The sequence below is a fragment of the Enhydra lutris genome, unplaced genomic scaffold, assembly GCF_002288905.1.
Source record: "Enhydra lutris kenyoni isolate GAN:26980312 unplaced genomic scaffold, ASM228890v2 scaffoldscaffold3, whole genome shotgun sequence".
Taxonomy (NCBI): domain Eukaryota; kingdom Metazoa; phylum Chordata; class Mammalia; order Carnivora; family Mustelidae; genus Enhydra; species Enhydra lutris.
This window is the reverse complement of record NW_019154087.1, coordinates 72,735,457-72,760,677: the sequence shown is the minus strand read 5'-3', so window position 1 is coordinate 72,760,677 and position 25,221 is coordinate 72,735,457. Positions and strand designations below refer to the sequence as shown.

The window sequence follows — 25,221 nt, the reverse complement described above, 5'->3', positions numbered from 1 at the left end:
ATGAGACAGTGTATATATTCTAACTTTTCAGATTACAAAAGGATCCTCCTTACTACTATTGTTTTTAGTGGTGAGGTAGGAGGGCTAAAGGCAGGCTAATACTTGTTGAGTACCCACATTATGCCAGGTATTTCACATTCACTCTCCTTTGATCCTTCTTAATAATGTTTTTATTATGGAGATCAATGTCCTAAGAGGGTATCTGTTAAGAGGATATTATGTATCTATTGTGAATAGATATCTATCAAGAATAAATACTGTGATCTCCATTTCGTAGATGAAAAAACTGAGGTTTAAAGGATTAAAGAACTTTCCAAAGTCATACACCAAAACCAACAGTCAGGGATCAAACTTAAGTTTAAATGGCTTAGGGGAGCATAGGTGGCTCAGTCAGTTCAGGGTTCAGATCTTGATTTCGACTCAGGTCATGATCTCAGGGCTGTGAATTCCAGCCCCACACTGGGCTCTATGCTGGGTGTGGAGCCTGCCTGAGATTCTCTGTCTTCCATTCCTCTGCCCCTCCCCCACACTCTCGTGTTCACTCTTAACAAATGGCTTAAAAGCCAAAATAATGATAAAATATTTGTAACGATAAAATATTATATATACATATATACATACATGTATATATATAACATATGTGTACATAGACACACACACACACACACACACACACACACACATTTCCTCAAATCAAAGTATCAAAAACTGGACAGAAGAATGAACAAGTCAAAAACAGTTAAAACAAACAAAGAAACAAACAATATCTGTTTCTCTGTCATCAATGGCCCTAATCATATATTCATACATCGCAAATCAGCCTTAGTTGCTGATTTTATTTTCTAAACTTATTTTTAAAACTTGATTCAAACTAACTTCTGGTCATGCCAAAAATTTAATCCATCTTCAAATGGTAAACATTTGTCCCCTCACTTTACAGATAAGAAAACAGAGAAATTAAGTGAGATGATTTATATAATTCCAAAAGAAGATTTCTAAAAATATTTCAATCAGTGTCAGAATTACTAGTATAAGCACAATGTTAAATGTGGCTTCACTCAGGGGCAAAACACTAATTTGATTAGCACAATTTTAGAAACTAGTCTCTTTGTAGCACAGTATATAAGCAAAAACAAGAGTCTAGAATCAGACCGCTTGTGTCTGAATCTCAATTCTAGCAATGACTATGAAACCTTGATTCCTTACCGTAAAATGATGATCTCTCTTACAAGTCTGTTCGAAGGATTAAAAGTTTTAATAATATATAAAATGCTCAGAACTGTGCTTGGAGTATTAAATGTGCTCAATTAATTGGCAACTGCTACTACAATTACTTTATAGTTGTTTTTCAAAGGCTAAAGCAGATAAATGCTAGATATAGCTATGGGATGCTCTCGCTCTTGAGCTCCAGAATAAGGAGCTGCCACTCTAGCCCAGGGCACAGTCCTGGCTTATTTCTTTAATGCATTTCATTATCATTATATAATATATTTAATATCATTTTTCTATTTTGGCTTTAATGTGTACTTTATCGTAATGGAATAACACGTTATCTATATAATTTCTGGTACACTTAGATGAACAATGGACAATTGGAAAGGGAAGTCTAATACCTGTGTGATTTTGGCCAAAGCATTTAATCTCTCTGTGCTCAGTTTTCTCATCTATAACACAGAAATAATACATACCAGCCCCCACAGGAATATCAAGAAGATCAAGTAATAACATAGATATATAAAAGCATTAATTTGTTCTTATTTTAAAGAAAATTATAATTTAAATTTCTGAAAGTAAGATCAGCTTTCCCTCAAATACTCTCAATTAGTAAGGTATAGACCTTAAGCCCGCCTGGTTCTACTTGGCTATCTTCTCAGAATCAAGTTTTAGCTTCTAATTAATACATGCTACTGTGCTAATCACAACTGGTTGTAGCTAAGATTACAATCACATTGAAACATATCCACCAAATCCAAAGTGTTTTAACATAAGCAATACAAAAATTTTATGTGAATGTGAGGTTTGTGAACATTGTGATAATTTCAACTTACTCTTTTTTCCTACGACCATGAAAAAAACTGGCCCATTCAAAGCATGTCTTTTTGCTTCCAACCCAAAAGATGGAGGGAATACCAACAATGAGAGCCATCAGGTATTTCATCAGAAAGAGAATCAGGTCTGGACGACTCATTTGAGTAACCTACAAGAAGGGAAAGAAAAATACCTTAAATATATAAAAAGAAAAAACCTTCTATCAAAGGCCATTATAAATCTTTAAAATAAACAATAGTTAAGTAATTCTATAAACTTGGTATTTTCACTTTTACAGTTCTATAGTTAAATTTCTTGTTATACAAAAAAGATATACACTCCTGATAATTTGACAGTAAGTTTCTATTTTATATTTTGAGTCCTATATTTTTCTTATTAGCTCATAATGGTATCTTCTAAGGCAGAAGATCATTAATGTAGAAAATAAGCCATGAATAGGAATAGAGGCTCAAATAAATAATACCTATATTCTTCTTGGCCAATTCTGTTAGTCCTATCATTGGTCATTACAATATAAAATTAGGAAAGCATTAGTCTTTCCCCCCATTTCATTAATTTCTGTGCTTATCTTTTATAGATCATCCTTCCACCTACTTCATCTTACTCTGCTGGCTGTTTTCAAGCTTCCTCTTTAACCTATGAGTTATTTCTAGGTACATTTCCTAGTTTCTAGTCAGATGAGTTTTTAAAAATTGCTTTTTATTTTTAGTTTCAAGTTTAATTATTGTGGTCAGAGAATTTGTCTATATTATTCTGGTTACCTTAAATTTTGGAGAATTCCTTTTGATTTAGGACACTGTCAATTTATGTAAGTATTCCTTGTGAACTTTAAAATAGCCCATACTCTCTGTTGAGTACAAAATCTTCTATATGTATTAGATCTACTTTATTAGCTTTGTCATTCAAATTTTTTATATTCTCAATTTTGTTTACCTGTATTAACTTTTTAAAATATTTTATTTACTTGTTAAGAAGTCTAATTGATAATCTTTTGGAGATTTACTTCCTCTCTCTGGTAGCTTTAAAATTTTTCTTTATCCTTTTCCCTTTATAGTTGCATTGAATGTTTCTCATGGTGATTGATTTTTATTTTTCCTGCTTAGTGTGCAGAGTGTACTTTTAATCTAAGGACCTATGTTTTCAGTTCTGGAAAATTCTCAGACATTAGGTTTTTGGTTATTGCTTTTTAGTCATTCTTATGGCTTCTTATTCTACAACTCCCATTAGATGTGTACTGTAGTTCCTCAATCCTTATTTTTTATGTCTTTTAACTACATAGTAGTTTTTAGTATTGTATGGCTCTCTATATTCTGTATTCTGGGTGAACTCTTTAAAACAATTTTTTTACTTCACTAATTCCCTCTTCAACCATGTCTATGTTAGGGTTCATGTTATCTACTGATTTTATTTCCATAACTTCAATTCTAAGATGTCTAATTAGTTCTTATATTTGCCTATTTTTATTTCATTTCTACTAATTTACAATCTTTTATTCTTTTAAAGTGGTTTTTATTGTTTATCTTTTAGGGAATCCTAAACATACTTTTTAAAAAATAAATCTTTATAAACTTGGTTTACTACTTTCATTTCATCTGGGAGCAAATCTATCTTTCGATTGTTGATTTTGTTGGATGCTTTCTAGGTTTGGCTTTTTCCTTTTTTGAATCGTGTTTTGGAATTTTAATTTGCATGTCTTGAGTTAGAACTTTCCCTTTCTCTTCCCCTCTCTCTCCCTTTTTCCGTCCCTCCATTTATCTCACCCTGTCTCATGACTTTTTGTCCTCACCAGTGCCCAAAGGGATCTTGTCAAAAACCAGGTTTTATACTGGTGATTGTGAACTACAGATGTTACTGATTACTGGAGATTCGGGTACTAAGTCCTGGCAGTTTGGCTTAAATATTGGTCTTAAGGCTGTGTTGGTGTCTTCCCACATTTTTAGATAAGTATTTTTATATTAACTATGGCCTCAGGGAACAGTTGGTATTACCTTTTACATGGACTTCCTTTCAAGAGCAGGGGAGCCTCATTTCCAATTCCTGCTTTTAACCAGTGAGCCTAGTTCTGGTCCTCTGACTTCCATGTGACATTTACACTTCCAATACACCCCAGAAACTGGATACCCACTCACCTCTAGCTACTTCATACCTGGAGTTCAGCAGGCCCCATGTTTTTCATCACTAGTTATCAATGTGCATATCTGTTATATAAATAAGTTTATTTTGTCTTTTAGACTGATCACATTCAAACATTTTTATTATGTTTTATCTATAACTGATTTTATGTTTATGTTTCATCTATAACGACACATGATTACAGTTAGCCTGGTAAGCTCAAAACATGGAACTTAAATTACAATCATAACCTAGAATTAAGGTGTAATTCCTTTAGAATTTAAAAATCAAAAAATCAAAAAGCAAGTATTTATAGATCATCCACTACTCTAAATAATTCTGTTTAAAGCCCCATGAGGCTTATAAAACAGATGTAAGGTATGATTAATGTTCCCAAGATGATAATCTAAATGAAAATACAAATTAAAGAAACCATTGAATAGTTAAGAACTATAATTAAAAGAAGCAGATGAAGAGACACAAAAGCAGATCACAAATAACCTTCTCATTAAAAAATACAATGGCTTCCTGTTGTTCCATTTCTTTTTTTTTAAGATTTTATCTTTAGGTAATCTCTATACCCAACATGGGGCTCAAACTCACAACCCCAAAATCAAGAGTCACATGCTCTACCAACTGAGCCAGCCAGTTTCATTTTTTAAAAATATTCCTATATAGCATCACTTATTGATGATTATCTAATACTTTACAAAACCTTTACCTCCCTTGACTTCTACAATACTGCATAGTCATGATTATTCTCCTAATGAGACATTACTTTCTTACTTTCATTACTTTCTTCTTGACTTCCTACTCCTGCTCTTTTACCATTTGCTCCCCCACTACCCTCTATACAAGAGTTCTTTTTTTTTTTTTAAAGATTTTATTTACTTGAGAGAAAGAGCAAGAGAGAGAAAGAGAGAGAGAGAACAAGCAAGTTGAGGGGCAGAGGAAGAAGCAGACAGCCCCACTGAGCAGGAAGCCTGATGCTGGGCTCAATCCGGGACTCCAGGATCATGACCTAAGCGGAAGACAGTGCTTGACTGACTGAGCCACCCAGGTGCCCCTATACAAGAGTTCTTTTTTGTGTGTGTGTGTTAAAGATTTTATTTGGGGCGCCTGGGTGGCTCAGTGGGTTAAAGCCTCTGCCTTCGGCTCAGGTCATGATCCCAGGATCCTGGGATCAAGCCCCCCATTGGGCTCTCTGCTCAGCAGGGAGCCTGCTCCCCTGCCCCCCCACCTACCTCTCTGACTACTTGTGATCTCTGTCTGTCAAAAAAAGATTTTATTTATTATTTGACAGAGAGAGACATAGGGAGAGAAGGAACACAAGCAGGGGGAGTGGGAGAGGGAGAAGCAGGCTTCCTGTTGAGCAGAGAGCCTGATGTGGGGCTTGATCCCAGGACTCTGGGATCATGACCTGAGCCCGAAGGCAGTCACTTAACAACTGAGCCACGCAGGTGCCCCTATATAAGAGTTCTTAAAGTCAGTGTGGAGCTACTTCATATAGCTACCCTATGACCGTGAAATTGCACTACTGGGTATTTACCCCAAAGATACAGATATAGTGAAAAGAAGGGCCATATGCACCCCAATGTTCAGAGCAGCAATGTCCACAATCGCCAAACTGTAGGAGAGCCCAGATGCCCTTCAACAGAAGAATGGATAAAGAAGATATGGTCCATATATACAATGGAATATTATGCCTCCATCAGAAATGATGAATACCCAACTTTTATAACAACATGGATAAGACTGGAGGAGATTATGCTGAGTGAAATAAGTCAAGCATAGAGAGTCAATAATCATACAGATTATTCCATATGGATTATTCCTCATGTGGAGCATGAGGAATAACATGGAAGACATTAGGAGAAGGAAAGGAAAAGTGAATTGGGGGAAATCAGAGGTGGAGACGAACCATGAGAGATATGGACTCTGAGAAACAAACTGAGGGTTTTAGAGAGGAGAGGAGTTGGGGGGATGGGTGAGCCTGGTGGTGGATATTAAGAAGGGCATGTAGTGCACGGAGCATTGGGTGTGGTGCATAAACAATGAATCTTGGAACACTGAAAAAAATAAAATAAAATAAAAGAGTTCTTAAAGTCATTCCTCAATTCTCTCTTTATACTCTCAACTAAACATTTAAACTTAGAAGTCATCTAGTCATATTCTTTACCTAGCAAATTAATTTGCTTTCAATCTAGTTGTTCTGTGAATATAAATTAGTATGGTGGTATTGATAAAATACAAGTTTGCCTCTTCCACATTCAAATAGCCAGAATAGCTCTAGCTATTCTGCCCACTTGTCCTAGTTTTGTCCTCTGGTGCTGTCAAGAGTAAGGCTACCATTCCAAAAGTCCTAGTCAAGTCAATAAGATACCCTGCCAGAAGGAAAACTTTAAAAGATGGTGTAAGTATTGGGAACAAAGAGACAAAAAGACTAACCAGAAAATCCAAGAGAATCAATGGAAAAACAGAAACAATCAAAGAGCAAGTTGGGGAAGATTAATATAAAAAAGTCAAACGTTTTCTTATATACTGTCAATAACCAGAGAAGAAACATAATGAAAACAATTTCATTTATAATACCAACAAAACCAAAAAATATCTAGGAATAAACCTAGCAACTAGCAAGAAATACAAAGAAAATGATAAAACACTATCAAAGGACACAGAAAAAAATTGAAATACATAAACAAGTCCATGTTTCTACATGCAAAGACTCAATGTTTTAAAGATATCAAATCAGTTACTCCCCAAATTAATCCTGTAAACTTGGTACAATACAAAAAGAGCAAAAGGATTTTTCACAGAATGTTAAAAGTTAAGTATATGATAAAAGTATTTCAAATAAATGGGGAAAAGATCATAGATTGTTTAATAAGTGATGTTGGGAGGGTTGGCAACCCACTTGGAAACAAAGTAATTTAGATGCCACCCCACACAATGAAAGAAAAAAAAATTCTAGACAGATAACAATAAATCATAAAAGTATGAAAAGAATGAAGAATATTTTTATAGTGGAAATGCATAGGCCTTTTTAAAAAAAAGTAACATGAAACAAAAAAGCCATAAAAGGAAAAGACTTGACAGTTTTGATTAACAAAAGCTTAAAACTTCTGCAGAACAAGAAACTATAATTCAAATCAATACACTAATGACTAACTAGAAATATTAACTATATTATCTATTAATAAAGCAAATTAAGGAGCAGAAACTGAATTAAAAATGGAAGAAACAAAGGGAAGAAAACAGCAAATATGCACACATAGAAGCATACACACAGCTATAAAGAGAACAAAACTAAAATGGCTTTAAGAAATTACTTTGCTCAATTCTATTCAAATAAACTTGGAAACTGATAGAAGCAAATGATAGTAAAATAGAAACAAAACTGATTATAGGGTGCCTGGGTAGTTCAGTTGGTTAAGCGACTGCCTTCGGCTCAGGTCATGATTCTGGAGTCCCATGATCAAGTCCCGGCGTTGGGCTCCCAGCTCCGCAGGGTCTGCTTCTCCCTCTGACCTCTCCCCTCTCATGCTCATATTTAAAGAATATGCCAAGACCTCTGATCAAGCAATTCTTTTAAAAATTTATGCTACTGATCTATTCACGTATGTGAAATGATATACAAAAACTGTTTGTAATAGTAAAATATTAGAGACAATGTGCATGGTATATTATGCGGTCAGAAAAAATACTGAGGGAGCCTTTTCACTTTAGGTATTAGTCTCCAAGATATACTGTTAAACGACAAAAGCAAGACAAAGTATGTATAGTAGCTACCATTCAAGTAAAAAAGAAAAAGGAATATACTTGGTTGTACATCCGTAAACATGTCTTAAAGTATATACAAATTCCTGGTAACATTCAAGTCACCTTGGGAAGGGCACTAGGAAGATGGGAGACAACAAGCACAAATGGGAGACCTTTTCCCATATACTCTTCTAACTTCAAGGTTTTGAACCATGTGAATACAGTATCTATTTAACACTATTAAGAATAAAAAATAGAGCTTCATTTTTCTAAGTCTGAGCATTCCAAATATAAAAATAAGAGTTGGGTGGTCTATGAGGAAATATCCCCATTGGGGGGCAGTATCTAAATTGCTATAATATGGGGCGCCTGGGTGGCTCAGTGGGTTAAGCCTCTGCCTTCGGCTCAGGTCACGATCCCAGGGTCCTGGGATCAAGCCCCGCATCGGGCTCTCTGCTCAGCAGGGAGCCTGCCTCCCCCTCTCTCTCTGCCTGCCTCTCTGCCTACTTGTGATCTCTGTCAGATAAATAAATAAAATCTTTAAAAAAATAAAATAAAATAAATTGCTATAATATTTCTGATGGACACTCTCATAATACTTAATAAAAACCGAGATGTGTACAACATTTGAGCCACAAATTCTGTTTTAAGAAATAAATTCTAAAGAAAGAGTAAGTCAGTAGGAGATTGTTCAAATAAATTAAGGTACATCCAAATAACAAAATAAGTAGCTATTCAATAATGGTAACATAAAGTGAAAAAAGGAAGATACAGTGATGTGCTTGAAATGTTTAACTGGCTTTCTTGATGGAGGTGAGCTCTGTTTTGTAGTATCTACAAATTTTGTAGTGTAAATACTCCAACCATGCCACTTTCAAGTTACCAGTGTGATATCACTCACTGTGCAGTCATGAAGAGATTCAAATACTGACTCTTGTCAGTCTGTGTGAGCCAGCTCTCGTACTCTACTGGGTATAGATGAATATGTCAAATATGACCACATTTATATTTTAAAATTTTATATATATTCATATTTATAATATTAATGATAATACCCATATTTATATAATATCAAATATGACTTTTTGATGTGTTTTGTTACCTATCGCTACACATTATTCTAGTTATCTATTCTCATGTAAGAAACCAACCAAAACCAGGAGCTTATTCTCTCTGACGGTTCTGTGAGCTGACTAGGGTCAGCTCACAGAAGTCAGTTGGGTCAGTTGGGTGACTCTCACCTGGGTTCTCACTTTGTTGCAGTTGGATGACAGATGGGGCTGGATCATCTGAGTGTAGTATTGAGATGGACATATATATAAGATGACTTCTTCACTCAAATACCTAGAATCTCAGCTAGGATTTCTGGAAAAGTTGGGAGCTGGCTGGGATCTCTCTCCCAATCTCCTTGCCTTCCTCTGTTCATACAGCCTTACCATACAGTTTACGACCAGTTTGGAATTCCACACATTTTGTGGTTTCAGAGCAGGCTGACTTCTTTTTTTTTTAAATTTTATGTATTTATTTGACAGATCACAAGTAGGCAGAGAGGCAGGCAGAGAGAGAGGAGGAAGCAGGCTCTCCTCGGTGGAGAATGCAAGGAATGCTCTATTTTTCTTGGAGCAGAGAGCCCGATGTGGGGCTCGATCCCAGGACCTTGGGATCATGGCCTAAGTCGAAGGCAGAGGCTTAACCCACTGAGCCACCCAGGCACCCTGAGCAGGCTGACTTCTTATTAGAGGCTGGTTCCTCCCACAGCAAGCATTTTAAGAAAACTTGAAAAAAATGGCAAGGCTTCTTATGACTTAGCCTCAGGGGCATGCAGAATCACTTCTGCTGCATTCTACTAATCAAAAGCAAGTCACAAAGCCAGCCCAATTCAAGGAAAAGAACTACATAAGAGCAAAAAGTATGATTCACTGGCTGGAGACAATAGAATGTTTATCTCTAGAGTAGCTATCAAAATATTAGAAAAATATACAGAAAAATGTAAATACTGGTCATACTGATGGGGAGGTATGCTTTTCCTCTAAGCATGTTTTATAATAATTTTTTCCTGATATTCTGGAATTTTTTAAAGTGGAAAAACCATATGTATATAATCAACATTTACATATTAACATAACTAACATATTAACCAGGAAAACTTTCATTATATTAATGGAATGCAAAAAGCTCATGTGATACAATGTAAATCTGGATTATGGTATATATCAGTAATGTTCTACAAATGAATTGCTCTAAGAAAATATAAAAAATTATATTCATATTAAATAAAGTATATAGTGAATGTCATAAATATCTAGAGTAAGATATATAAACAGACCAATGATCAACTAGATAGAAAACATGACGAACTGTAAATGAATCAATGCCCAGGATTTCTATTCTGTATTTACACACACACACACACACACACCCCTTCTTGTGACTTCCTTGCATTCTCCACCATGACACGTTATTTCTTAAACACAGGTTTTCACATAGTAATAAGAACAAATTAATATAGGTAGTATACAAAATGAGTAGAAACATGTAAAGTACTTAGAACTGTACCTGACACCTAATAAATGTTCAAACATGTGGTACATGGGGCACCATTGTCTCAGAAGATACTAAAAAGGTCCATAATAAGATATTCTGTGGTAAAATAAAATTTGGATATTAAAATCTCTCCTTGGAGAGTCACATGCACATTCAGATATTAAAGGCTTTGAGAAGTCCTGAAGTAAGCAATTGTTTATCTTCATTTATTCCAGTGTTTCTAATGCTATTATATATACTTAAATTTCCCCATCTGAAAACTGACAGGTTAGAATAGGTAAATTCTAAGTTTTTCCTAATAACCTATAACTCTATTAATCTTGAAAAATTTTCAAGGTGAACTAGAGACCAGTCTCTATTTTTTATTATGCTTAATTTTGCCCCCAAAGTTATTTTCCATTACTTAAAAATCGTACTAGTTAACACACACATTTTAACTGTAATTATATACACTTCTGACTCACAAAAAGGAGAAAGTAAGTTCCTATAGAAGTGGAGGGAGATAAGGGGAAGAATGAGAGCACTGAGAAGAATGCTTCAAATCATGTCGGCTTATATTCAGTGAATAGTGAGAAAACAATGACTGACTGAAGAAAAACAATTATTTGTAAATGTAAGGAAGAAGGCCAAGAACCTAAAAATTAAAACTAGTCAAACCGTAATTAAAGAAGTCTGGAATGAGATCTAATCAGAGTTGAGCAGAGAATCAGAGGTATTATGTAATATGAAAAGAGCACTGGCCTGAGCAATATGACCTTGGTCAAATCATTTAAAAAAATGGCAGGCTTGAACTCAAAGACTTTGAAGTTGCCTTCAATTCCAGATGACTGGTCATCTGCAATCTAAAATACTCTTCTTCAGAGATCTTATATAGTCTAATCCCTTTTTTCATATATATGTGGAATCAAAGCCTAGGGAATTGAACTGATTTGCTCAAGGTCATGTATCTAATTAATTCAGTCGCTTAAATACTGATTGCCTACTGTATCCTGGTACAAGAGATAAAACAGTAAATGAGTCAGAAAATTCTCTGCCCCACTGAGCTTAAATTCTAGAGAGAGGTGGTGGCAGGGTGAGGATGGAGTGCTGTCAAGAAGGAAATAAAAAAATCTTACATTATCAGGTAGTTATTAACTCAGAACTAAAGCAGAGTAGGGAACAAGGTTTGTGAGGTGGTGGAGTACGTGCGCCACATAGTTTAGATCAAAATTGTGAGGAAAGGCATATCCTAAAACACATTCAAACAGGGATTTGGAGTTTACTCTGCAGTAAAAGTATTTCAAACAGAAGGGACAGCAATGACAATAATGCTGAGAACAAATCTGTTGTCTCTCAAGAACAATAACAAGGAGACCAGTGTGGCTAGAGCTGAGCAAGCAAGGAGAATGGTAGGTAGTAAGTCAAAGAAATAGGCTGAAACCACATTATATAAGACCCTGTAGGAAGTGGTAAAAATGATAAATTTTATTCTAAGGGTAATAGGAAGTCATCGGTGGTTTTGTTTGAAGGCACACCATGATCTCATTTATGTTTTAAAAAGTTTGCCCTGGCTACTATAAACTGTAATAAACTGAAATAAACTGTAAGGAACAAGAATAGAAGATGAATTGGAAGACCACTGTGGCCATCAAAAAGCTTGGACTAAGGTAGAAGTGAAGGTGGTAAGCAGTTGATTCATCCAGTGTGATGAGGTATATGAGAAAAAGAGGGCTCAAAATGGCTCTTAATTTGGGTAAGAGCAACCTGTGGATGATGACACCATTTACTAAATGGGGAAGAACTGGGGATGGGATATAGGAAGAAGAAGAAAAACTAAGTTCTATTTTAGACATGTTAAGTCAGAAATGCCTTGCAGACTTCTAAATGGAAATGTCATATATATATATATATATATATATATATATATATATATATATATATATACGCGCACGCGCGCGCGCGCGCGCGTGTGTGTCTGGAGCTCAGAAATGAAGTTGGGCTATACAGCCTAAAACATGGGACTGGGCAAGACTATCTAGAAAAAGGCAAGACTATCTAGAAAAGACTATCTAGAAAAGGGCAAGACTACCTAGATAAAAGGTTTATCTACAAAAAGACTATCTAGAAAAGTCCCCCTCCCCTTTTCTAAGTGAGAAACCATATCTTACACCTTCTTTAGTGTTTTAAACTGCACTGTATTGTCTTTCATAAATTAGATATATTGTCCACATAACAAAAATGCTTTAATTAAAGGGAAAGAGTGTTAAAAACAAAAATCAGTAATGACAACAGCAACAACAAATTAGTAAAAATAGCAACAACCAAAATCTTCAATTAGGCATGATAATACAGAGGAGAACTGGAGGACAGAGAGATGTAACACAGAATATTTTGTATTATAAGGTTCTGGTTAAAACCAAAATTCCAGGAAAGACAAATCAGCACCTGTCCATGGTAAGGATACAGTGAGAAAGCAACTCAGGTAACACCTGCTTTGTGAACATGTCATATGCAAAGGGTGTTGGCGCCAGAAGGCTAAGACACTAGGAAAGAATGGCCAAGCTATTGCTGTAAGGAAAGCATTTTTCCCTTATAAATAAGGAAAAAGAAAGGGGAAGGAAAATGCATTATTATCGAGCTATAAATCACAAAAAAATTAGGCAGTTAGCATTTAAAACAGGATCTGTGATAGCTAGAAGGGCAAAGCTCATTAAAGAAAAATATTTAAATAAAGGAAAAGAAATACAATGTTCAGTTTTTATTTAAAAATAGCCCTATAATGCCTTGGTGGGTCAAACTGTTAAGTGTCTGACTCTTGATTTTCGCTCAGGTCATGATCTCAGGATTGTGAGATCCAGGCCCACGTTGGGCTCTCTGCTCAGCACGGGGTTGACTTGAGATTATCTCCCTCTCCCTTTGCCCCTCCCTGCTCACGCTCTCCCTCTAAAATAAATAATCTTTAAAAAATAAATAAAAATAAGCCCTATAATGAGCTGAATGCTTATGGATTTTTTTTCTTTTGAGGAAAAAACCCACCATATACCTCAGTTCGTTGTATAGTTAAAAGGAACAAAGGAGAAACTTCATTCTCTCATTTATATTTGTCCTTTTAAAATTCTATATTCCTATTGATGCTAAATAAATCACCTTAACAATGCAAAAAAACACTCACCTGATATATTTCTTTGGTCTATTTACTGTGAACTAAAGGAGAAGCCCAGAAGGAGAAGGGAAACAATCAGCATCTTCTCTAAGCCCTATATCTTGGTTACTGTAATTTTTGTTAAAATCTACATTCACTCACTTCTGAATAACTAATCTCCTCTAATGCCACTCTAATTTTAATCTACAGAACTTTGCAATATGAGTTTATTCAACCATAATATGGAAGATTTTTTCCATATTTTGTTTTTTCAAAATTAGATCCAAAATCCACCCTGGGGCTTAAATTCTTTTTAATTATAAAGAAAAAAATATTCAGGCTAAGGGAGAAAAAAGCCTTGCAAAGAAAAAACAAAACAAAACAAAAAAAAACAAACAAAAAAAACCAAGGGTGTACTTTTGGCTGTTGTAGTAACCTAAATTCAATTATTGTTTCTGAGAGTTTGGCTCTGAATCAGGTTTCAGAGTCCTTGGCCACTTTCCCTATCAAAAGGAATCTATACTAATGGATACACATTAGGTTTGCTTTCATTTTATTTACTACTTACTTAATGTCATCTTATATAACCTTCTTTTACATTATTTTCTCTCTGGTTTGCTTTCATTTTAAAAAAGATTCATTACCAATGTTGGTTTATTCTAAAGCCTGTGGTACCCTAAATCCCATGTAAAAATGAACTGCTGATCAGGCTCATGCAGAATCTCATATTGTTAAGTGACAACAGTTTTAGAATGGAGGTCTGATTCCAAATTTTGCGCACTTATTACACTACACTGCTTTATCTGCCTTTTAGTCTGCCTTGAAAAGTCACCTACTTGCCCCATCAGATATAAAGACTTATGGTAATGCTATGGTAATTAAGATAACAGAAAATTAAGAAAAGTATAGAAAACCACAGAATAGTGAAATAAGTTTCACACATGGGAACTTGACATACAGCAGAGGCAGCATTACAGATCAATAGATAAAAGACTAGTCAAGAAATAGCACTGGGGCACCTGGGTGGCTCAGTGGGTTAAAGCCTTCGGCTCAGGGCATGGTCTCAGGGTCCTGGGATCGAGCCCCACATCGGGTTCTCTCTGCTCAGGAGGGAGCCTGCTTCCCCCTTTCTCTCTGCCTGCCTCTCTACTTGTGATCTCTCTCTGTCAAATAAATAAATAAAATCTTAAAAAAAAAAAAAAAAGAAATAGCACTAATCAGATACCTATATATTTAAAAATGGTATTTCCCCAGCACACCAGATATAAAAATAAGTGCTATAGTTTAAAAATCCAAATCTGGGGCGCCTGGGTGGCTCAGTTGGTTGGGCGACTGCCTTCGGCTTGGGTCGTGGTCCCGGGGTCCTGGGATCAAGTCCCGCATCGGGCTCCCTGCTCCATGGGGAGTCTGCTTCTCCCTCTGACCTTCTCCTCTCTCATGCTCTCTCTCACTGTCTCTCTGTCAAATGGATAGATGAAATCTTTAAAAAAAAAAAAAAATCCAAATCTGGAAAGCAGAACTTTAAACTGCTGGACGAAAACACAGATGAATATTTTTTATGACTTTCAATAGAGATTTTTTTTTAAAAGATTTTATTTATTTATTTATTTGACAGAGAGAGAGAGAGAGAGAGAGAGAGATCACAAGTAGGCAGAGAGGCAGGCAGAGAGAGTGAGGGAAGCAGGCTTCCTGCTGAGCAGAGAGCCCCATGCAGGACTTGATACTAGGACCCTGGGATCATGGCCTGAGCAGAAGGCAGAGGCTTTAACCCACTGAGCCACTCAGGCGCCCCTCAATAGAGATTTCTTTTTTTTTTTTTTAAAGGTTTTATTTATTTATTCGACAGAGAGAGAGAGTGATCACAAGTAGGCAGAGAGGCAGGCAGAGAGAGAGGGAGAAGCAGGCTCCCTGCTTAGCAGAGATCCCAATGTAGGGCTCAATCCCAGGACCCTGAGATCACGACCTGAGCCGAAGGCAGAGGCTTAACCCACTGAGCCACCCAGGTGCCCCAATAGAGATTTCTTAAAATACATTAAAAAACAAGAAAAAAATGAGTAATATATACATTAAATTTTTAAACTTCAGCTCAACAAAAGACACTATTAAAAAAGTAAAAAGCCAAGTTAGATATTTGTAATGCATAAACTGACATAAAAAAGTATAATCCAGAATATATGTGTGCATATTTGTGTATGTCTGTAAAAAATGCAATTCACAGAAGAGGAAATATCATTAGCTAATAAACTTAAAGAAGTTCAATCTCACTAGCAATACAAATTAGGGAATTTGGGAAACTCCCACATCAGGGAAATACAAACTAAAATAGCAATAATGATTGCCAATACGACTGGCAAAAATTAAAAAGTGTGATGACACCAAGTGATGGTAAGGATGTAGAGCAATGGGAACTCTCTGTACTTTCATCTGGAGTTCTAAATTGGTACAACCATTATGGAAAGCAATTTGGCAACATCGTAGTAAAGCTGAAGAATCACATGTCTTATGACCCAACAATTCCATTTTTAGGTATATATTCTAGAGAAACTCAAATGGATGAACAAGAATATTCATGGCAGCATTATTTACAATAGAGGAAAAACAAGATATAATCTAAATACTCACTGAGTAAAATAAACTAATGTGATGTATTTATACAATAAAATATTGAACAGCAGAGAAAGCAAATAAACACATACATATTACCATTTCTCACACACATATACGACAAAAGCTGCAAAAAATGCTTACAGTTTTGACACTATAAAGTTTTAAAACAAACTAATACTATATATAATTTAGGAAAAAATACATGTGAGTAAATATATAAGTAAAAACACAAAAACACCAAGTTCTAAATAATGATAGTTTAGAAGAGAGGTTCAATCAGGGAGACCTAAGGGTTTTGTTAGTGTTTTATTTATTAAGTGGTTGGCAAATCTACCAATATTTGATGTATTATTCTTTATACATATCTGTATGTCAGACACATTTGTAATATCTTTTATTTATTTATTTTTAAACAGATTTATTTACTTATTTGACAGACAGAGATCACAAGTAGGCAGAGAGGTAGGCTCAGAGAGAGGAGGAAGCAGGCTCTCCGCTGAGCAGAGAGCCGGATGTGGGGCTCTATCCCAAGACCCTGAGATCATGACCTGAGCCAAAGGCAGAGGCTTTAACCCACTGAGCCACCCAGGTGCCCCTGTAATATCTTTTAAAAAGAAAAGACAAAAAAAGGAAGTTAAGGATCCTATAATTATGATACTTTGTTCCTCTCAGGGAGAAAATAGTTTTAAAATTATACTACGTAGGATAAATAGAGACTTAGTTAGTAATTCACTTTTTCACTAGATTTGTATCTATGTATCTTCCTTCCACTTTCCAAGTTTATCTTCTCCCATTTTGGGCCTATCAATTTATTTCTAACCCTGTGAAAAATAAATACAGTGAGCTGATAAGGAAGGAATTAACTGGTAAGTACTTGGAAAAGTAACCACAGAATATTTTTATCTCAAAAATCATGACATCTGGATATATTACAGCCATTATTTAACTCCATAGACCCACACAAATGAAGAAAAGGCTTAAAGCCAAAATTTATTCAAGAACTTAAAATGAAAACAAAAATAATAGTTATCTTGGGGCACCTGGGTGGCTCAGTGGCTTAAGCCTCTCCCTTCGGCTCAAGTCATGATCTCGGTGTCCTGGGATGGAGTCCCACATCAGGCTCTCTGCTCAATGGGGAGCCTGCTTCCCTCTCTCTCTGCCTGCCTCTCTGCCTACCTGTGATCTCTCTCTCTGTGTGTCAAATAAATAAATAAAATATTTTAAAATTTTAATCTTTTTTTTTAAAAGATTTTATTTATTTATTTGACAGGGAGAGAGAGATCACAGGTAGGCAGAGAGGCAGGCAGAGAGAGAGGGAGGGAGAAGCAGGCTCCTTGCTGAGCAGAGAGGCCAATGTGGAGCTCGATCCCAGGACCCTGAGATTATGACCTGAGCCGAAGGCAGAGGCTCAACCCACTGAGCCACCCAGGCGCCCAATAAATAAAATCTTTTTAAAAAAATAGTTATCTCATTATATTCTATTAATTCTTTGTTTTGATGGCATTATGAAATAGAAAATTTCACTGCTTTAGAAGTTATATTTGATTACAAGGGATGTAACCACCTTGACTTTCACCCAAATTATAACTGAGGGGAAAAACAAATTACCACTCTGATGTTACTTTAGTCTTACAAATTAGAAATAACTAGAAAATGGAAAAGTACATATACTTTTATACATATACATATACTTTACAATATGTTTGCAATAATAACTGGGAAACAAATATTTAAAAATTTTGTAGAACTTCTACTTAATCTTGATGCAGATAAAGAATTCTAATCTTCATTTACAATATAAAGTATTTTTTTTTGAAGATTTTATTTATTTATTTGATAGATAGAGATCACAAGTAGGCAGAGAGGCAGGCAGAGAGAGCGAGAGGAGGAAGCAGGCTCCCTGCTGAGCAGAGAGCCTGATGTGGGGCTCAATCCCAGGACCCTGGGATCATGACCTGAGCCGAAGGCAGAGGCTTTAACCCACTGAGCCACCCAGACGCCCCTTCATTTACAATATATATGATGCTCATTCATCTTGTGAAAAGCATAATTCTTTTTTAGATTAAAAAAAATAAACTAGTCTTCCCCCCCCCAAAAAAATAAAGGGTAAATCATTCTGAAAAGTTTCATTCTCTCTTCCAAATATGAACTGAAGAAAATAAATTAGTTTGTTATTAAGTATAAAATAATGAAACAGAAAACACAGTTTAGACTTTGCCAAGCATTACCACAGCAAATCGACTTCCTCAGCCTTAAAAAACTGTTTAGGAGATAGGCCATATTCAGAAATGAGTTCTTTGAAACTTGTCAAAATTGTTGTGCCATCTCATAATTTACAGATTAAGAAAATAAGACATCAATGAATGAAATACAAGACATAAATAAATTCCAAGGGTATTTTGTGCTCATGTACTAGAAAATTAATATTGTCAAAATGTCCACATTGCCCAAAGAAATCTATAGACTTTCAATCCCTATCAAAATTCCAATGGCATTTTTCACAGAAATAGAACAAATAATCCTAAAATTTGTTTGGAACCACAAAATACCCTGAATAGCCAAAGCAATCTTGAGAAAGGAGAACAAAGCTGGAGGCATCATGTTCACTATTTCAAACTATGTTACAAAGCCACAGCAATCCAAACAGTATGGTTTCGACATAAAATTAGACAGATCAAGGGAACAAAGAAGAGAAACTAGAAATAAACCCATGCATACATCGCCAATTAACTTACAACAAAGGAGTTAAGAATACACAATAGGGAAAGGACAGTCTCTTCAATAAATAGTGTCAGGAAAATTAGACAATCACATGCCTAAGAATGAAACTAGACTACTATCTTAAACCATACACTAAACTAGCTCAAAATGGATTAAAGACTCAAACGTAAGATCTGACAGCATTTAACTCCTAGGAGAAAATACAGGCAGTAAACTCCCTAACATTGGTCTTGGCGATGAATTTGGGGATTGGACATCAAATCCAAAAGTTAACAAAAGAAAATTAAGTTGTACGTCAAACTAAAAAGCTTTTGTAATGTAAAGAAAACCATCCAAAAAAGGAAAAAGCAACCTACTGAATGGCAGAAAATATTTGCAAATCATAGAGCTGATAAGGTATTAACATTTAAAATACATAAATAACTCATATGACTTAAAAGCAAAACAATCAGTCTAATTTAAAAATAGATCTGAATAGACAGTTTCCTAAAGAAGACCTACAGATGGCCAACAGGTACATGAAAAGATGCTCAACATCACTGCTATCAGGGAAATAAAAATCAAAATAACAATACCACCTCACACCTGTTGGATTATTATCAAAAAGGTAAGAATGTATCTGCAAGGATGGGAGAAATGGAAACCCTGTTCACTGCTTGTAGGAATGTAAAGTGATGTAGGCACAAGGGACAACAGTATGGAAGTTCCTCAAAAACTTAAATTAGAACTACCCTATGATCCAGCAATTCCACTTCTGAGTATTTCTCAAAAGAATATGAAAACACTAACTGAAAAAATACATGCACCCCCATGTTCACTGCAGCATTATTTATAATATCAAGATATAGAAACAATCTGTGTTCACTGATGGATGAATGGATAAAGAAAACTGTGGTGTGTGTACACACACACAAATATTAGTCAGCCATTAAAAAGGACAAAATCCTGCCATTTGTTAGAGTATGGATGAACCTTGATAGCATTATGTTAAATAAAAAAAGTCAAACAGAGGAAGACACATAATATATGATCTCACTTATACGGGGAATCCAAACAACAACAAAACCAAGCTCACAGATACAAAAAACAAGACTGGTAGTTAGGAACAAGTGAAGTGGTCCAAAAGGTACAAACTTCCAGTTACAAAATAAAAATGTCATGGGGATGTAATGTACAGCAATGGTGAGTATAGTTAATAATATGGCATCACATATTTGGAAGCTAAGAGAGGAAATCTTAATTCTCCTCACAAAAAACATTTTTTATAATTATGTATGATGATAAATGTTAACTAGACTTATTGTGATCCTTTCACAATGCATACAAACACTGTATCATTATGCTATACACCTGAAACTAGTATGTCAATTATACCTCAATTAAAAAAAATTGATCTCGCATATTTTTAAGGGTTTTTTTTTTTAAAGTAATCTCTACATCCATTGTGGGGCTCGAACCCACAACCCCAGGATCAAGAGTTGTGGACTCCACTGACTGAGGTGTCCTGATTTCACATTTGTATAATACTTAAAATAATACAATAATACAATAAAGTAATTCCTTTTGGGAAAAATACACACGACCAAATTTTAATTTCATGAATATATTCTGAAACTCCAGAATAACTTTCCAGAAAGCATATGAGTTTCTATTAAACATATTCACTTTAAAAAATATTTTCTCCATTTCAATTAGTTTTAGGCCAAAGCTAGAAAAGCTCTTTGAAGTTTCCATTAAGACTTTGACATGCATGTAATAGAGTTTTATTGTTATCATTTACATTTACAGGTATAAAGCAAGTTATGACATCTAGCAGCAAAATACATGGTTAATTATGCTTTCTGGTTCTTAAGGTCATAAAATGGTTAAGGAAAGAAGGGAATTAAATTTAGTTGACTTATTGTGTGCTGAGCTTTTAAGTATCTGAGGATTTTTATTTCTGAAAACAGTCTCATGAAAAAAGAAATTCTGGAAATATATATAAGAAACTATACAAAGGGGGTAAAAATTGAGAATATGAGGAATGTAAGTAGAAATAATGCTTTTCACTATATATTTTTAACATTATAAATCATGCTTAGACATCATCTATTCAAAAAATTAAATTAAAAAACATAATCAGGAAAAAAAAAAACCCTGAAGAACAAGAGGCCTCTGATGGGGAGAAAGTAAAAAATGGATGGAGGGAGGAGGGCATTTTAGCAGGGATTCTCGATCACCATTGATTGATTTTTTTTTTTTTTTTTTTTAAGAGAGGGACCATGCAGGGCGGGTTGGGGAGGGGTAGAGGGAGAGAGAAAGAGAGAATCTTAAGCAGGCTCCATACCCAGCACAGAGCACATTGTGGGCTTTATCTCATGACCCTGAGATCATGGCCTGAGCCAAAATCAAGAGTAGGCTGCTTAAAGGACTGAGCCACTTAGGTGCCTCCATTAATCGATTTCTGATACAATTCATTGATTGAAGCATTAATCCAATTCTGGTCTATATATAGTATACATCTGTCCTTTTTTCTACTGGATTTTAGGTAATATTTTATTTTTAAATATGTTATTAATTTTAGAGAGAGAGAACATGGTGGGGGGTCAAAGGGAGAAGCAGACTCCCCGCTGAGCAGGGAGCCCGATGCAGGACTCGACCCCAGGACCCCAGGATCATCATCAGAGCCGAAGGCAGTTGTTTAACCAACTGTGTCCGTAAGGTGCCCCTTAGGTATATCTTTTAAAGCCCCAAATTATGCATTGTTAATATTTTACAGTAACAGTATTTGTTTGGTTTTATATACATACAATTTTATTTCCTCATCATTCTTTCTTTCACCTCCTAATATCTTCCAGAGATCATTTTCAAGAAGAATCTTGAAACCTTTAGAATTGCCATTAGTACAAGTCTTAGATTCTTAGTTTTTGTTTATATGGAAATAGCTTCATTTCATCTTTGTTCTTGAGAACATGTTGAATTTTCCGGAAGATGCAGAGATGAATTTTGGGGTACAAGATGTTTATAAGGAAGAGATCTGTGAAGGAAAGTAATGGAAGCAAGACTGGGCAAAGGAAGAACTGACATTCCTGCCATTAATTCTCAGACAAGTCTCCACAAACTGGTAGGGAACCCTGGAGCAAACAATGGCCTTCAAAAGGTCTTTTTTGTTATTATTGTTGTTTTTGATGATATTTTCTATTTTCAGGATTTTTGTCTCTGTTTCTCTCCCAAAATTTCACAGAAGTGTTGATTTCTTTTTATTTATCCTGCTAGGGCTAGCAACCAACAGAACGATGAAACCAACTCAACAACTATGAAAGTTAAAATACAGTATAATACTATCTTTAAAGTGTGGAGAGAAAATAATTTCAACCAGAATTTTGTACTTTGTGAAACTTGTAAACATGGAGATGCACTGCCAGATCCCCTTCAAAGAAAGACTTGCTGTTCAGTTGCAGGAAGTGGGTTAGCAGACACCCTTCAGCTGCAGAGAGCTGCCTTATCTAACTTCATGCTCTTCCTGGGACAGCCTGCAACTAGCAATTGTTGGAGGGGCTAAGAAGGCCTGGATGAAACCGTGAGATACTGGATAAGTATGTAATATTTATAGAAATAACAGATACAGTCACAAAGATTACCTATCTACATGAAACTACTTGGAATAAATAAGTTTTTCTAAAAATTAGATGTCTAGAAACCTAAGTTTTGAAATAGAAACATTTAGATTTCTGAAATGCAAAACTACAGTTTAGACTGCTATTTGAAGAGAAATTTAATGAACTATTATATGTAGATGAAGATAAAGTTATCCAGAATGCAGCAAGAGAGACAAGGGAAATATGAAAGTGATGTTAAGAGAAATGGAGGACAGAATGAAAGGTCCTAAAAAGAGGATGATTAGAGTCCTAGGAGTGAGTTCCTAGACGAGATAATGCAGAAGAGATAATATTTAGGGAGATAATGGCTGCAAATTTTTCCAAAACTGCTAACATGTGGATCCACAGATCAAGGAGGACTCTAATTATCCTCTTTATTTTCACACACAACGTATTTATTTGAACTTAAAATAAACATCTGATGTAAGGTTGAGGCTTTTTAATTGCTCATCTACTAATATTTCAGATTTTTCTTACATGCTACAAGCTTATCACCATCCATGATTTCTACTTCCTATTTCTTCAAAGTGAACAGAGCATTCAAATACTCATAAAGCAATCTATGTACAAATCCTAGATTTTTACAATCTCCTCAAAGATCTTTAACAGTTCATCTTGCCTATATTAACTTCAATAATAATCTTTTTAAAAAACAACTTGACTTCATCAATACTTTTTTAAAAATTTTATTTATTTGACACACAGAGAGAGATCACAAGTAGGCAGAGAGAGTGGGAAGCAAGCTCCCTGCTCAACAGAGAGCCCAATGCGGGGCTCTATCTCAGGACTGTGAGATCATGACCTAAGCGGAAGGCAGAGGCTTAACCCACTGAACCACCCATCAATTCTTTCTAAAGCAATCAACTTATTTTCATGAAAATAATGCTTTCTTGGGGTGCCTGGGTGGCTCAGTTGGTTAAGTGTCCTACTTCTGATTTCAGCTCAGGTCATGATCTCAGGGTTCTGGGATGGAGTCCTGCATTGGGTTTCCCATCCAGTAGGGTATCTGCTTAAGGATTCTCTCTTCCTCTCCCTCCCCCAATCACCCTGTATCTCTCTCTATAAAATAATCCTAAAAAAAAAAAAAAGAAAAGAAAAAAGAAAATGCTTTTTTTCCAATCCATTCTTCACTGTTTTACCTAATATTTAATTCAATTCCATACTGAAGTAACACATACTACTTAACATAAACAGGTTCTAGATAAACATAATGAATTTAGAATAGAGAAAATAAACATCATTAACACATAACTACTGGTAAGGAAGAGAAGTTTGCAGGTATTCCAAAAAATAGTCTTCCAGGAGATGCATCCAACATGCACAGGTCATCAGTTTATTTTATAGCAGGGTTGGAAAATAACCTCTAACCTAGCAAGCCAGCTAATCTGAAAAATCAGTTATTTTGAGCACAACTGGTATCTGTACATGGCACTTTTTAATCTTTGAGGGAGCTCAAGTCTCACTTCCTGGTTCTGCTTCTACAGAAAGGTGTCTGATATGGGCCAAGAACAAAATGGAATCCTCAGAGAGGACAAATATGTCACTGTACCAACAGATGAACATTTTGTAGGAGAAGGAAAATAACTGAAAAGGTTTGGGTGAAAACTCTAATAATCCTCTTTCTCTTTTTTCCCTTGCTGATGCGTCCCTTCCATTGGAAGGGCTATTAGAATTAGGAAGGGATCTGGAAGAAAATAAGCATAGAGAAGGTAGTTTATGAAGGCTCAGCTTTAGGCGTTAAGTAGAAGAGTTATCATTTTCAAATCTTCACTCACTTTCTCCAATTACGGTACAAGTGGTAAACCTCAGAAGACCAGAAGTCAACTTTGGGCAAAATTTATAAGGCAGTTCTTTTGGCCTTTCTTTTGTTAAAAAGGGCAAGAGGAAATCCTCTAGATAGATAAATGGACACACACACACATCCCTTTGCAAAAAACAACACTGTAAGCAGCTAGTCAAAAATTTGGCCTTTCGAATTATAGCCAACATTCTCTATCAGCTATGCAAAATATACCGCAATGTTCAGATAAGAACATGTATTTGCATGCATAGTGCTTGTATTTGGTGGTAAAGTTAAGACATCAGTTATCTTAATTTTTTCCACAGTTACCCTTTGAGATTGAAGTGCTATATTTTATTTGAGGGTTAAGATGATAAAACATTTATCTAAGAAACTGTTAAAGTGATTATCTGGTCACTTTTAAACTTTAGGACCTCAGGAAGCATTTCCCTACTCAACTTATAAAGAGACATAATAACTTGGCTATGAAATATTTCCATTGGACATGCTGGAAAAATAAATGTACTCTTCTAAATTAACCTTTGTATACTTAATAAACAACTTGTATTTTTAGCTATAAAATAATCCATATCATATTTAAGATGTTTTCGCTAGAGTTCTCCATATTTTTTAAAGGAACAAAAGAGTAAGAACTCACTTTAGTTACAGAATTATCTGATTTCCATATTGATTTTCTCCTACTGGGCTAATGAATTCCTTTGGGGTAAAAGCTGTATTTTTGCACTGTTGCTTCCTCAGCAACTATCAATATGCCCGAATGTTAGATATATGTAATAAATGGTTGTTGCATTAATGAGCTTTATATAGGAAGGGAAAAAAGAAACTGCGGCTTGTGGGAGAAAAGTTTCTAGATTCATTTAATACTAGAT

At 35.3% G+C, this 25,221-nt stretch overlaps 1 protein-coding gene across 1 annotated transcript in view; it reads right to left on the bottom strand.

The window, feature by feature from the left end:
* The window catches only part of LOC111156239 (frizzled class receptor 3), a 92,989-nt gene that overhangs the window by 12,572 nt on the left and 55,196 nt on the right, over window positions 1-25,221 (bottom strand). The window contains exon 5 of the mRNA XM_022516996.1: window positions 2,049-2,197. Within this exon, the coding sequence (XP_022372704.1) occupies window positions 2,049-2,197 (149 nt within the window). The remainder of the gene's footprint in view (window positions 1-2,048; window positions 2,198-25,221) is intronic.